The 15,465-nt window shown below is 48.7% G+C and overlaps 1 protein-coding gene across 3 annotated transcripts in view; it reads left to right on the top strand.

Annotated features, from left to right (window-relative positions):
- FAM117A (family with sequence similarity 117 member A) overlaps window positions 1-15,465 on the top strand; it is a 42,869-nt gene that overhangs the window by 19,709 nt on the left and 7,695 nt on the right. For all 3 annotated transcript variants that reach the window (XM_025440530.3, XM_025440531.1, XM_049114063.1), the window contains exons 2-4: window positions 5,057-5,226; window positions 13,345-13,440; window positions 15,107-15,217. In XM_025440530.3, the coding sequence (XP_025296315.1) occupies window positions 5,057-5,226; window positions 13,345-13,440; window positions 15,107-15,217 (377 nt within the window). The remainder of the gene's footprint in view (window positions 1-5,056; window positions 5,227-13,344; window positions 13,441-15,106; window positions 15,218-15,465) is intronic.

The following is a 15,465-nucleotide window of genomic DNA, read 5'->3' as shown; positions in this document are numbered from 1 at the left end:
GCCTTGGTCAGAACTGGGTCCCTCACATCTGAGCCTCTTCTGGATATTGGGGAGCCACGCCGCTCCAGCCTGTTGCTCCTTTGAGGATGGTACAACACCCATCACTGTCTGATTCTAGCTTTGGTTTGTGTTGTATTTGGGGGGAACTTGACACACTGGTTTAGCCCTTCATCAGTTTCAGCACCCAAATTAGCAGGAGCTCACCAAACCATTTAGGGCCAGGTTTTTGAAATAAGTGGTAAGTTTTCTTTACTTATCAAAATCTAATTTTTCAAAAAGTGCTCCCCTTCCTATTTTCTGGATGAGAAGGGAAACACGGCATTTTACTCTCTTCAGTGGTGTCAGGACATGCCAAGAATTGGGGGTTGGGGAGGGGAAGTGGGGACTTGCTGAGTCTCTGAGACAGAAGGTGGTTCTGTCACCATGTAACTGGTAGGAACTGTGCCAGTGATAGGATGTGGTCACCCTAGAAATAAGGCTGAGGCCGAGCTGTCTCCTAAAAGGAAAAGAAACGGAGTCAAGGCCTCCAATTTGACCTCAATGCAGTGAGATCCTCACAGATCTGGCAGAGAGGAGGGCATGCGTTGCCCTGGTTCTGGATTGGGTTGCTCAGTTTCTCTCCATTCCTATCTGTTCCCTCTATCTATCTTTTCTTTCTTTCTTTCTTTTCTTTCTTTCTTTCTTTCCTTCCTTCCTTCCTTCCTTCCTTCCTTCCTTCCTTCCTTCCTCCCTCCCTCCCTCCCTCCCTCCCTCCCTCCCTCCCTCCTTCCCTCCCTCCCTCCCTTCCTTCCTTCCTTCCTTCCTTCCTTTTGTGTGTTTTTTTTTGTTTTTTTTTTTGTATATGGAGAGCAAGTCAGGACCCATGATGCCCTCAGAGTCTTTGTGAATCACTTTGGTCAAAGGTAGCCAGAAAGCACGTAGAGTTGACCAGGGTGGGTGGGTGGATTCTTGCAACAAATTCCAGGATTCTAGGTCCTCCCTTTGCCCGGGAGTACTGGGAGTACGATCCCATCTCTGATTACTGCCTTTGAGGTTGGATTTCTACTGTAGCTTGTGAGTGGGGTGGGATATGAGGGGTAATGTGAACTTATCGAATGGGTGCGGTTTAAATTGTCCCTGGGAGATAGTAGAATCCCAAGGTTTCAAAGACTTCAAAAAAACCCAAACCAACCAACCCGAGAAACAGAAAGTCAGTATAGACATCTGGGCAGTGCCTGCCATCAGAAGACTCCCTTCCCTGAAAAGGAACTAAAAGTCCTTTCTGCAGGTGTCTAGGCAGTTATCCCTGCAACCTCAGAGGGTGTTCCTGATGCCAAGGGGCTGGAAGCCCACGTGGGGTGATTGAGGAGGAAGGAGGCTTGGGTTTAGGCATAGGACCACATCAGACCTCATGGGCAACTGAGTCCAGTCTGAGGTAGGTTCTCCCTGGGCCTTGGTTCCCTGATAGTCCCCCCAAGCCCCTTTCAGGGATGACCAGAGAGTAAAGACTCAGATGAAAAGACTGTAGAGATGGGGCAAAACTTGAAAGCTCTATATAAATACCAGAGAGCCCTTGTGGTCTCAGTGAAAGAAAAATCTCAAGGAGGCTTTTGCAGCAGCTTCTGCTGAGGGGCTCAGGAGGCTGTTCTCAGAGATCCCCTTTCTTTGCTGCTTTCCCTGCCCAGGAGTCATGGCCCTCTTTCACACAGTGATGAAGCAGCTATCAGGATCACCTTGTTCTGGCCTTTAAGCCAACCTCTTGCTCATCTGCTTCCCACCTGCCTCTCTGCTGTTCTGTTATATAATCCTGTAAACTTGTTTTCTGAGGCTACCACCTGCCTCATCCCTGGGTTCTCATGTATGGTTTTGGAGGACCATAGGGCAGCAGTGTTGTGTCTGACCTGCCTGCCAGCATGCATCAAAACCTCCCCAAAATACCTGGATTGTCACCTTTTGGTCTCAAACCCAGGATAGGAAAAAGAGTGGTTGGTTGACATGCTAGTGTGGGAGATGAAGTTGGGGCTTGAGCCCAGCATGCCTATCACTGACTTACTGGGTGACAAGATACGGAGGAGAAGAGAGAGGTCAGACCTTCCTGAGTCAGAGAAAGGAAGAGACAGGCAGCCCTGGGGGCTTTACTCATGGGGAGTGGGTTGAGCATGGATGTACAAGGCAGACAAACTGAATCCATGATATAATTAGAGCAGTTGTTCCCTTTAGTAACAGTTTTTGATTTTACACAAAAACTCAGGTGTCTGCCATTCGCCAGCCCAATGTTTCATCACTGTATGGAGGTATAAAGATAAGTTAGAGACAATCTTTGGCTGCAGGTTGTTTATTACCTAGGAGTTAAAATACCCATAATCCAAGAGGGTGCTAAGTACTAGAAGAGTACAAAGTGCTGAGGAAAATCAGAAAATTCTGAGATATTCCTTCCAGAAAATCCAGAAGGCTTTGTGGAGGGGGAGGCAGTTAGGCTGTCCCTGACCCACAGGGCAGATTTCGACCCTGGGCACCTGTGCAAAACCTTAGAGGAAGGAAGTCACAGGACATAGGTAGGAAATGATGCATAGTACAGCCTGTTCAGGACATAGAGACCTTGAAGAGGAATGAAATGTACAGGAAAGGTAAGTGGGACCAGAACCTGAGGCCTTTGACTATTGTCTTTAAAAATGAGCCTTTGAAGAGTTTTAACAGAAATGTTAAGATCTTTTAAAAGGATGTCTTGCGGATCAATATATACTGTTTGGAAAAGTGTTTATGGTATAAGGTGAAAACATATTGTAAAACAATTTGTACAGTATGATATCATTTTTTATTTTAAAGCACATACACAGCAGCAGTCTGGCTGACAAGGATAGTGATTATCTCTGGATGTCAAGATTTGAGGTTTATCTTTGTTTATATATTTCCTGACTTTTCTGCAATTCACACTTACTACTTTTGTAATATATCATTTTTCTTTGTTTTAAATGAGCACATATGATAGCTGAGGGAGAGGACTCGGAAAGATGCTGAATTAGATAAAAACAGACTGAAAGTTTTCCATGCAGTAACATTTGTGATACCTAGATTGTGGGCAGGAAGACCCCTCAAATGCCCAATATATGGGAGCAGCTAAGCAAACGACTATACCAACCTAGTGGAATGTTATGTAGTTATTGGAAATAACAAATGTGTAGATTGTTGAGACTTGGAAATGGGTCTATGAAATGGATAGAACAAAGCAGAACATAATATACATTTCACATTGATTATGTCAAAATGTGTATAAATATGTAAATGGACTTGGAGGATATACATAGTGTGGTTAGCATCTCTTTTTGTTTTTTTTAAAAGATTTAATTTATTTATTCATGAGACACAGAAAGAGAGAGAGAGAGAGAGAGGCAGAGACACAGGCAGAGAGAGAAGCAGGCTCCATGCAGGGAGCCTGATGTGGGACTCCATCCCGGGTCTCCGGGATTAGGCCCTGGGCTGAAGGCAGCGCTAAACCACTGAGCCACCCGGGCTGCCCAGCATCTCTTTTTCTATTATGGTAGATGCTTACCATAAGATTTACCATTTAACTATTTTAAGTTCATAAATTCAGTGGCATTAAGTACATTAGTATTAAGTATTAAGTACATTAAGTACATTCACAATGTGCAATGTGCAACCATCACCACCATCCATTTCCAGAATATTATCATTATGCTAAGCAGAAACTCTGCCCATAAATAATACCTCCCCATTCCCTTCACCCCCTGTCCCTGGTAACCTCAATTCTACTTCCTGTCCATATGAGTTTACTTCATAGAAGTAGAATCATATACTATTTGTCCTTCTGTGTCTGCTTTATTTCACTTAGCATAATGTTTTGAAGTTGTGTAGAATGTATCAGAATTCCATCCCCTTTTGAGACTAATGAGCCATTGCTCAATGTATATACCACATTTGGTTTATCCATTCATTTGTTGACAGACATTTGGTTGCTTCCACTTTTCAGTTGTGAATAGCACTGCTATGAACCTGAGTGTGCAAATATCTCAAGACCCTGCTTTCAATTCTTTTGTATATTTATCTACCAGGGCAACTGCTGGCTTGCATGGTAATCTTATGTTTAACTTTTTTGAGAAACTGCCAACCTGTTGGTGTCTTTTTAATATAAAACTCTTCAAGTTTATTTATACCTACGATCCCCAGCTCCTTTCACTGTGCTTAATGCACACATGAATTATCAAGGGATTACTACAGATGTGAAAATGTTTCTGCTCTGTTTAAAGGAAAGAGCCTTTATAGATCTTAAGATAGAATGTTTTGAATGTGGCCATGGAAAACAGGGTCAACCCAGATGATTGAAACTTACAGATGATTCCAGAACCTTTACATTTTATCAACAGTTTCGATTTTTACCTTCTTCCAAAAAAGCTTTAACCAAGGTAAAAATTAAATGGATGGATTTATAATTGCTTTATTTTTGTCCTGTGTAGCCAGGAGTCAGAGACAGAGGAGGGAACCCAAAGACTGATTTTCCTAAGCTGGATTCCTCTATCCCGGATGGTTGAAAGGAGTTCTATTGTTCTCTTTGTCTCAGTCACCTAGGTTCCCTGAGCTAACCAGTCTTGAAGGAAATATGAAGAGTTCTTCAGTTAATTGAGTTGAATTTGTGCAGTGCTTAGGAGCCCTGCAGTGGGTGCCGGAGAGAGGCAGGCCAGGGGATAAAAGATTGCCACTTAGAGTTTCCTCATTAATGATGGGAAACGGTCCTGTTCTCAGGAACTAGTCTGAGACTTAGGAATTCAGGGCTCATAGTCCATTAGGAACAGAAAAAAGAAGGCATATATAAAATAATCCCTTGTCCAAAGTAAAATGATGTAAATTGTTTCCAGTGATAAAGGCCAGCTGGTTAAATCAGGACAGCTCTGGTCAGACTATATCTGCTTTATGGGCCACTTTGAGTAATCTTTTAGTATTACAAGTGGATACAAGTGAAGACGTGGCTGTCAGGTGAGGCTTTCTTAGGAGAGAGAAGGTTGTTACCACGTCTCCTTCCTCCATGCTGATGTCAAGGTTTGCGGGCTGTGCTCTCTTCCAGCCAGCGTCCCATGCTCCGTGGCCCCAGAAAAGTCAGTGTGTAGGCCTCAGCCACCCCAAGTCCGACGTACATTCTCCCTGGACACCATCCTCAGCTCCTACCTTCTGGGCCAGTGGCCACGAGATGCCGATGGGGCCTTCACCTGCTGTACCAATGACAAGGCCACCCAGGTAATGACGCGCTCTCCTAATGGGTTAAGGATGGGGGGGAGGGGGCTGGCTGAGGAGGCCTTTGGTCTATTTACCAACTCTTAGTCACTGAAATGATCTGTCCTGAGTTTTGGCTGTACATCTTCGCCATGTGGCTTTTCAGCATCTGATATTTACTGGCTTGGTTTTCTCTGTAAACTTACGTGAAAATGAGTTTGCATTCCACCTGGCTAGTGGAAGAGAGAACTCAATCTGGGCTTTCCAGTCTGGCTTTGAGTATTTGTGTGTGGGTAAGCAAGAGTTGACTTTGGAATCTATTCTAGGTTTTCAAAAATGAGATTTACCTTTCTAAAATTAAGCAGGCCAACATTCAACCAAGTTCGCATTCCCCAGACAACTGGAAGAAGGGGCCAGAAAGTGTGTCGAGCCAGGAGAGATCCCACTGGAGCAGTAGGAGTGGAAAGCTCTCAGATAATGAAGACTTGAGCCCTAGCCAGCAGCCCATGGGAGTCTGGTGGGCTCATTTGAGTCCTTTGGAGCCCAGGACTTGTCTGTCAGTATTTTCTTTCCTGGCAGTCTTCTCAGTAAGAATCCTAAACTTGGACGGAACCTCCGCAGATCACCTGGCCCACTGGTTGGTTTTTGAATAAGATAGTGTTCACCTGAGCAAGCAGTCATCTTCCGTGTGAAATTATACAAAGATATTTGTTCCTTTTTTTTTTTTTTTTAAGATTTATTTATTTATTTGAAAGAGAGAGAAAGTGTGAGAGTGTGTGCACAGGGTTGGGGGGGGGTAGTGGGGGAAAGAGCTGAGCTGAACGCAGAGCCTGACATGGGGCTCAACCTCGCAACCCAGAGATCATGACTTGAGCCAAAATGAAGAGTCTGGCGCTCAACTGACTGAGCTACCCAGGCTCTCCTATCCAAATATATTTCTTAGTCTCACTCAGAACTTCAACGTTCTTAGCAGTTGTTAAGAGTCAAATATTTTCCATTTTGATAGATTTAAACCCATTCCTGTTCAACTTCAGAACAAATGAGTTGTTCTCAGGAAAGAGGAAACAAGGTAGGAAGAACACCAGCTCAGAAGCAGGCCCCATCCTGGGGGGTCCTGAGCACGTTGGCTCTTCCTTTGCCAGCCAGGGGCAGGTGGCCACTCTGCTTGCTCGCAGGTGGGGTGACGGCCAAGTGTGAAAGTGTTTTGTGTACTTCTGTCCCCCTACCTCCTCTTCTGTGCACATCACATTGGTCCCTTTCTTTCATTTCTTTAACAAGATCTATTTTCAAATGTTGCTAGTGAATGTCTGAATGCCCAGTACTGTTCTTGGCATGTTGGAATGAAGAATAAGGAAATGAGAACAAGATTTGGCCTCTACAGGTCTGGATGCCAGTTCCATGAAGGCCAGTGAACAGACAGCCAAGGGATGAGATGGGGCCAAATGTTTGGCACAGTTTAGAGGAGAGGAATTCTCACGGGAATGCCCCACCTTGAACCAACAAGAATTTGCTGCAGCTAAGATCAGTGGCCCTCTTTAGATCTACAAACAGAATTTGAAGGGAGGACACACTCCAGTGGTGAACAGCGGGGGCCGCCTCCTTGGAACTCTAGGCGCTTCTGTTCCCTGCATCCTTTGCAAAGGCTGAGTAAGATGACTTATGCTTTGCCCTCCCAGGCCTGGAGTGCACGCCCCCTTCTCTTTGGAAAGGAGTGTTTAATTCCAATAATGTACCAAGTCAAAGAGGACTTCCAGGAGGACAGGACTCGAGGCTGCTTCCAGGTTACAACCTCATGGGTGCAACCCCTTTTACCAGGTGCAGGCTTCCCACCTCTCCCTGTTTCTGTCACTTCCGGCCACCAACCTTCTAGGAAGCCTCTACCCCACTCCTTGGAGAGTGTTCTCTTTGTCAGCTCGAGGGGGGGTTGGCCTCAGATGTTCCCGGGCTGGATTTAGAGGCATAGGCTCTAGGCTATGTGTTTTTGCTTGGGCTCCAGCTGCAGGCCAGATCTTTTATATAACAAGTCTGGGCTTCTTGCCACAGCAAGGCAGAGGTCAGCGATGCGCCTCCGTGGGTCTGGCAAGGCCATGCTGTGCAGCTTTCCTCTTTTCCCGGGATGGGCTCCAGCCCTCGAGGAACTCTTAGCAACCTGTCAATATTGTGGCTGCAGTCAAGAGGTGAGAGAATTCTGATCAACGTAGGCATCCAAACCAAAATATGCACTTTGCCCATCTTTCATTCCTGGCCTGCTGGGAACTCTCTGCTTCTAGATTTTGGGTTTCCATTCAAATTCCTGCTCGAGCCCCCCTGGCCTGGCACAAGCTACGTCCTTCAACTCTGGCATTACACCAGAAAGACCTGAGGCTCCCCTGACATCTCCCGAAGTAATTGGTGTTCCTTCTCTACAGAGCATGGGCATATCCCCAGAAAGGACTAGAAATGAGGGAGGGCTTTTCCTGGGGAGATACAAGGGAGCTTGGACAGGGTAGAGGGAAGGTAGGGAGGCAGGATTTACCAAAGCCCTTGAAAGCTTTAATGTTGTTAGAAAATAGATTGCTGCCAGCACCTTTTCGTTAATCTCTGAGCCCTGCGCCTGCCCTCTGCCCCTTCTCTTCCTGACACACCAGCACTTCTACTGTGTCTGGCAGGCAGACCCTCACTTCTGCCCTCTGATTTGCCCCCCACCCCAGAGCCAGCAGCTAGAATGTGTGTGCTTGGAGACCACATTAGTCCTGGCATTCCCAGGGACATACCTTGTAGTGAGGGCAGCAGCCCTGTTCGGCTGAGCAGCTCGCCTCTCTGAACCTCCTAGAGGAAACAAGAACCTGGGCAGCAAGCACAGAGTACCTGCCTATTTAGATAGCCAAGCATACTGCATTCTTGAATCTTCTTTGCAGGGTGGTTACCCAAGTATGGGGGGCACGGGAGAAAGAGAGGTAGATGGGTTTTTGGGGGGAATGGTGGTTCTGTGAAGTCGTGCATGTTCTGAGCCAGGAAGAGCAATGGGGGAGAGCAGACCAGGTTTTCCAGAGATAAGCTTTGTGAGCCCAAGGAAGAGCTTGGGTACAATGGGAGTGGGGCACAGAGTGGCCACCCAGGGAGGACTGGCAAGGCTCCTGTATGCAATCACCATCATATGGAGGAGGTTCATTGTGTCTTAGAGGATTTTGTCAGGATTCTCCAAACTAATCTGAGTATGTTTTTCCCTCTCTGGACTACTGTCTTCCCAGGTCAGCTGGTAAACCAGAGCTGGCCACCAAGTGCTCTGGGCTGGCACTCCCAGTGGCTGGGCCAGGGTGGGCAATGGCTGCACATGCCCATGGTTGTGGTCACTGCCTCCCTTCTTGCTGTGTGAGGCACTAGGATCTCTGTGCGCTCTCCTGGAGGGAAGAAGTGGTCTCACGGCAGCTGGAATGACTGTTTGAGCAAAGTTCCCCCATTGGTCTCATCCTTTAGACAGATGGGTCCTGGGGCACCTGCCCTGCCTGGCCCCCTGTTCTGCTCATCCCAGCCCTGCTTCCTCTACATGCTCCAGGTGAGCAGTGGAAGCCTCTATGATAGAACTTTTTTTTTTTTTTTCTTCTAGGCTTGATTTAGCCTGTGGGAGGAAAAAAATAGCTTAAGTCCTTAACAAATCTCAGGGAGTGTCTTGTAGGCCAGAGGCAGAGGCAGCATACTTTGGGAAGACTTCCCTTTCTATGACTTTTCCCTACTGTGTTTTCTTTCCTTTCATTACTCTTTTCCCCAAGCCAGCGCCTCGGCGTTTGGTAATGACACACAATTCAGTCTGCCCATCACGGGCTTTCTTTGTGGGTGTGGGGGCCTGGGCATGGCGCCTATTTTCCAAACTGGTGAGCGGGACCAGTTGTTCAGCATATGGTTTGACAGCAGCACAGAATATTTGAAAATGGGTCCGTGATGGAAAATCTGAGGGTTATGTAGTCACTGTAGGGCCAGGGATGGTGTGGCCTTGGCCACCTGCAGCCAGAGTTCTTGGCATGGGCCAGCAGACCACCCTCAAAGAGGCTTTTCCTGCCTGTGTTTCACCAGAGTCCCCAGGGGGCTGATTCCCTGCCGAATTTCACTTCAATGCGTAGTTACTGAGCATCTCTACCAGGCCAGGCACCACACTGTTCTCTGTCCCCTCTTAGATATATGGGCTTGTGCTCCCAGGGCCCAGCTGGCTCTGCCAAGGTCCCTGGAGATGGCACAGCTGGGACTCCTGCCTTGGAATCCAGGTAGAAACTGAGTTGAGGTGGCGTCAGAGAAACAGGTTCCAATTCAGAGGGTTTCCAGCTCCATCCCATCCTTGCCTTGTCCTATCAGGCTGTTCTTTGGAAAGCTGCCCTCCACCCCCATCCCCAGTTATCCTTCCACATGTTGCTCTGGTTGCTCAGAAGCCCAGGCAAGGCTTCCTTAGTTGGACCCACATGCAGTTTTACATAATCCGAGCATCATCTACACAGTTGGCTGATGTCACTCATGGCTAGAAAGTGGCCCTGCTTCTCCCTCAGCTGCGCCCCTTGGGCCAGAGTGTTAAAATAAATCTGTTCCAGTGCATGAATCCCTTTGACAAACAATGATGTTTTGGTCCTCTGAGCTCAAGCTCCACTCTGCTTCATCTGGAATGATTCCTTCCATTGTCGGCCTGCAGCATGGTTTGACCCTTGTGCCAGAAAAGGGGCACTCTTTGAAGGGTGACCTTCCTTAGCTGTGACTTTTCTGTGCCCCAGGGTGACCTTGGCCCAGACCTCTGTGATGAGACCCAGAGAAGTGGCCTGTCTACCCAGATGTGCTGGAACTAAGCAGCAGGGCCTGGTCCCCACTCTTGACACCTCCAAGTCAGTGGGAGGGGCCAATGCCCACACTTGTGCATGGGCTTGCTTTCCAGATACTCAAAACGAGTCTTTAAACGGCTTCAAACACAGGATGACCTACTGTATTCGGTTCCTAGGGCTGCTATAACAGATTACCTCAAACTTAGTGGCTTAAAACAACAAAACTTTATTCTCTCACAGGTCTGGAGGCCAGAAGTCGAATTCTATTTCACTGAGCCAGGATCAAGGTGTTGGCAGGCCTGCATGCTCTGGAGGCTCTCTGGGAGATCCATTCCTTGCATCTTCCAGCTTCTGTTGTGGCTGCCAGTGTCCCTTGGCTTGCGGCCACATCACTCCAGTGTCTGCCTTTGTGGTCACATCACCTTATCTTTCTCCATGTGTGTCTAATTGCCCTTTGTCTCTCTTATAAAGACACTAGTAATGGCCCATTTTATTTGAATAACCCAGGATAATATTCCCATCTCAAGATCTGTAACTTAAACACATCTGTAAAAACTTTACCATAGGAAGTAATTGGTTTCAGGGATTGGGACCTGGTATCTCTGAGGGCCATTTTTCAGGCTGTCACACCTACTTGACCTCATCTTCTACTACTTTGCCTCTCGGTCGCTCTGCTCCAGCCACACTGGCCTCCGTATCATTCTCAAACAAACCAAGCTTGCTCCTGCCTCAGGGCCTTTGCACTTGCTGTTCTCTCCATCTAGATCACTCTCACCTCAGATATCTGCGTGGCTCACACCCATATCCTCTTCACATTTTCCTTCAGATGTTACTTTTTCATTGAGGATATCCTTGACATTTAAAATCATGTTCTCCCTCTCCACGTTCCTATCTTCTCTCATTGCTGTGTTTTTCCTCTTAGTACTTATGACTGTTTAAACTCTGTCCCCAACTAGAACATAAACTCAAAGGGTACAAGGATTTTTGATGTTTTGTGAATTGCTGTGTCCCCCGCACCTGGAACGGTACCTGACACGCAGTATGCATTCAGTAACTATATGTTGAATGTGTGGATGATATATACTCTGAGCCCATCTGTACAGAGGAGACGTGGAGCAAAGGAGCAGTCAGTACGGGGTAGACAAGTTAGGAGGGCTCGCTGAGGGGAAGGCTGGGAAGAGTTGGTAGGGCAGGCCCTCTCAGTTGGAGAGGCCAGGCTTGGAGGTCCAGGGTAAGGGGAGAAAGGAGGCAGAGCTAGGTTTGCCTGGGTGGGATGAGTGCCCAGTACAGAGGGCCCATGGAATGGAAGGTAAGATGGCAATATCCCTGACCAGAGAGTGGCTGGGTGTTGAGGCAAAGTGATGGCCTTAGCAACATAGTTTACACCGAGGCAGCAGCAGTTGCTGGAAGATGTGGGTGAGCAGAGAGCAGTGGAGTAAAACGGACCGAGAGAAATGATCCCAGTTTGGCAGGAATTTTCACATCTTTTCTCAACTCCAGTGCCAGCCCCCATTTCTCCTTCCACCCCCTCACGCATTTCGGAAGGAAGGAGGTAGTTGAAGATTCTGTAAGGGATGTTAGTAGAACTGTTGGCAGCCTGGATGGGGCTGTTGTGAGTGCAGTACCTTCCCGGTGGAAGGGAAATGGGCATCGCCACCTAGGCTTGTGCCATCTCTCCTCTGTGGCCTCTGCCACCTTCCAGGGACAGCAGGCTTGCGTGGTGCTCAGGTTTGCTGAGCAGAGTTAGTGATCTGTAGGGTTGGCTGTGGAGCCTTGGGAGGGGAGGCATGTTTGTGGGTCTGCTGGGCTGAGGAGGCTCTGGGAGGGGGGACCTCCTCCTCACTCTGTAGTATGTGCAGCGTCTCCCCTGAGGCTCTGTCTGCCAAAACCCAAGTTTGGGGGAGACGCAGGCATTTGGAAGTAGACTAGCTGCTTGGCTGCCGTCTACTGTCACAGGCAGCTTTACCTTGAGGGCTTGGGCTGCAGCCCTCTTCCTGAAGGAGGAGGGGTGTGGAGGCCAGAGCCCTGGCTGGTCTTCCCTGCGGGGCTAGCATAGGGGAAGGAAGGTGGGGCAGCTGTCTCACCCTGGTTGTGTCGCATGGTCCGGGAAAGGTCCTGGTTCAGCAGCTGGGAGAAGGGAGAGCCAGGGAGACTCAGCCCCCTGTGGCCCCTCCGTACAGCTGTCACACGGGGCAGTCTGCCTCCCACCCCGAGGCTCTTCTTCACAGCTGTTGGGTGGTGAGTGGTTGGGTTTTTTTCCCCCCCCTCTATCCTCCCCCTTTTCTGTTTGCAACAACCTCTCGGGGGAGGTCAGCAGATCTGTTGGAGGAGACGGTTCCCAGGCCCTCGTGGTTTGGCAGCTCATGCAAAGAAGTTAGAGCTGGTTCCTCTGGAGCATTCCCCCTTGGGCCCCTCCCTTGGAATAGAAGTAGGGGTGTTGGTGGTGGGAAGTGATCTAGTTGTCCTCTGCCTCATGCTTTTTAAGCCAACAGTTTCCTCCCTCAGGTTGGGGCACAGGAAGTGGGTTACACCTCCCCCTGCCTCATTCTTGGGTCCTTGGCCTTTGATGCAGCTGGTGGGTGGGCGGTGGGGTGGGACATGGCCAATCTGAGAGGTCTGTTCTCACGAAGGGCAGCATAGGGCTCAGGAGAAGGAGCTGTGATAAACTTGAGAGGGGTCAGGGTAAGGGTCAGGGCTGAGTTCAGGATTCTGGCTTCCTCCTTGCTGAGAATGTACCCTCCTGTGCATATTCAGGAGGACTTTGGGGCGCCCAACATTCACTCTGTGTGCAGGGAAAAATCGTGAAAAGGAGCTCGAGACCCGGCACTACATGGAAGTCTCCTGCTTCGGTTGAAGATGGAGGATGGGGGACCTCTACTGACATTTTTCCTGTTTTACCAAGTAATGATTGCTAAATGGAGTCCTGTCTAGTAACTTGTTTTTCATTATACTCCCAGGAACCTGAACCTGTGTTGGACCCATAAAGGGTCCAAGAATCGAGGATGCCAGTGGTTCCCTGAGCCTGTGTTCTTTTGGAGCTGGTTGGGAAAGACGGGGAGTGGGGGGTAGAACTTGCCTAATGGTGGGGCACCTGGAATAGCTGGGGCCCTAATCCACATGCAAAAGTCATAAGACAGTAAAGAGCAAGTTAGCCTTGTTGGCTCATCAGGGAAGGCTTCCTGGAGGACGTGGATCCTGCAGGTGGAGAAGCCTCAAAGGATAAAAGAGGTGGGCAGTGTTTAGGAGGCAGATGACAAGACGACAGAGAAGGCTTCAAAGAGCCACCACTTCTGTCTGGAAGTGGCTGCTTCCCCAGAGCCCGACTGGGAAGCCACTCTGTCTCACGGGGTTTCTCTCCCTGCAGACCCCCCTGTCCTGGCAAGAGCTTGAAGGTGACCGAGCCAGCTCCTGTACACACAAACGATCAGCATCCTGGGGCAGCACAGACCACCGAAAAGAGGTAACTGCTCCCTTTGACTCCCTGGCCATGGTAGCTGCCTCCTGTCCACATGCAGCACCATGGATGCATCTGCTCCAGAGTGGCCTTACATCTCCGATCTCACTTGCCTGGATCTAGCCTTTTCCTAGTGAGATGGCTCCTTTGAAGCTGCCTATCAGCATCCTGGTGGCTGGACTTAGGAGTCCAGGCCCTTCTGCCGGCAGGCAGGGGCTTTGCCAGTGACTGCTGGTGCCCTCCACAGCCAAGTGCAGAGTGGGAGCCACCACTGTTCTCGCTTTACTTTGAGGTTCTATCCAGATAAGCCATCCCGAGGCTGGAGAAAGATCGTGAGTTTCTAGGAACCGAAAGCCCCCAACCTCACATCCTATTTAACTACGCAAACAGCCTTGTTTTTAAAAGAAGGGAAAAATAGTTGTGGGTTCCCAAATGCTTTTCCCTGGCCCTTCCCCTCTCTCAGGAGGACTCTAGTCACTAAGGTAGAGTAAAGAGAAGCACAGACTGGGATTCCCAGGCCAGGTGGCAGCCCCTGAGGGCCGACTCGCTGGAAGTCATCTCAAGCCCCTCTTGGTTGCAAGAACAGAGTGAAAATGGGAAAAGAATGCTCTACAAATTAAAAATTAGTGGAAAATATGAAGTATGTAATGTTGGTAATTATCAGAGTAAGCAGGTTATTTATACTAAATGTGGAATCCTGGTGTGAATGGTGCCTGATAGCAAATCTAGAAACACTTTCTTCTTGGCAATGGTCATAACTTGTATGGCTATGGGCAGCAAATCTATTCTCTGAAGTCCTATTTAATTTGGGCCCATGTTTATTTTTTAAGGATTTTATTTATTAGAGAGAGAGAGGAGAGGGAGAGTGCACAAGCAAGGAGCAGAGGCAGAGGGAAAAGCAGACTTCCTGCCAAACAGGGAGCCCAACGTGGGACTCCATCCCAGGACCTGAGATCATGACCTGAGCCAAAGGCAGTCGCTTGCCCAGCTGAGCCACCCAGGCGCCCCTGGGCCCATATTTAAATAGATCTGCATCTCCTGAGCATTTGCCAGCTGAGGACAAGTAGGTGCAGAATTATAGATGTGACAGGGATAATAGCCCAGCCTATTGATCATAATACATAATTGTTACAAGATCTGGAAGTCAGGACAAAATCTGATATTCTTCCTTGAGAGTCTGCTCCTTGCTCAGCTCAGTCTACTTTAAAATGGTGGTGGGGTGGGGGGATCCTTCCATCCTTCCTGGTTCCAGGGCCTTTGAGAAAGCTGTGAATGTACTTTGAAGAGTGAATTCAAAAACATCATTTCCTATTTCTATTAATAGAGTAGTAGTCCACGACTTTGGAATCCGTGAAAGACAAAAATGGGTTCGGCATTGCATATTTTGAAGTTTTTGGAAATTGATCCATCTGATTCATTTTTCCAACTGATCTACGAACTACATGATCATTCAGAGACACCACATATCTAGTTAGTAAGGTCTCCAGCTTGCCCGATGAATTCACCAAGGTTTCTTGAGAAATTTTCCATCTTCCTTTTATGCATTTTCATGGGCCTCGGGCAGGAGCCACGCCTGGGAAGAGGGATCCTGTGCCCTTTAGCTTTGCTTCACCTGCTTTTCCCTCTTTCTCCCTACCCCCCCCCCGCCCCCACCCGATCTCTGGGCTGCTAGATTACCAAGTTGAAGCAACAACTGCAGAGGACAAAGCTGAGCCGCAGTGGGAAAGAGAAGGAGCGGGGCTCCCCACTCCAAGGGGACCATGCGGTACGCGGAGCACTGAGGGTATGTTTCCGCCCCCTCCCCAGGCCGCTCCCCTTGTTGTCACTGGTGGTGGTCCTCGTGTGGGCAGGTTCTCTGGGGCTTCCTGCTGCTGACTGAGCTGGCCACGCTGCACACCCTGTGGCCCCATGGCTGCCCAGGTGGCTTGGGCGCAACCTCAGGCTTGCTGGGTGAGGCTGGAAGGGCTCCTTGTCCTCGCAAATGGCTCTCCCCTCAATCCCCGCACCCCTCTCCGATTGAGTGGCAGTGAG

The sequence above is a fragment of the Canis lupus genome, chromosome 9 (genome assembly GCF_003254725.2).
Source record: "Canis lupus dingo isolate Sandy chromosome 9, ASM325472v2, whole genome shotgun sequence".
In the NCBI taxonomy this organism is placed as follows: Eukaryota; Metazoa; Chordata; class Mammalia; order Carnivora; family Canidae; genus Canis; species Canis lupus.
This window is presented reverse-complemented; position numbering and strand designations above follow the sequence as displayed.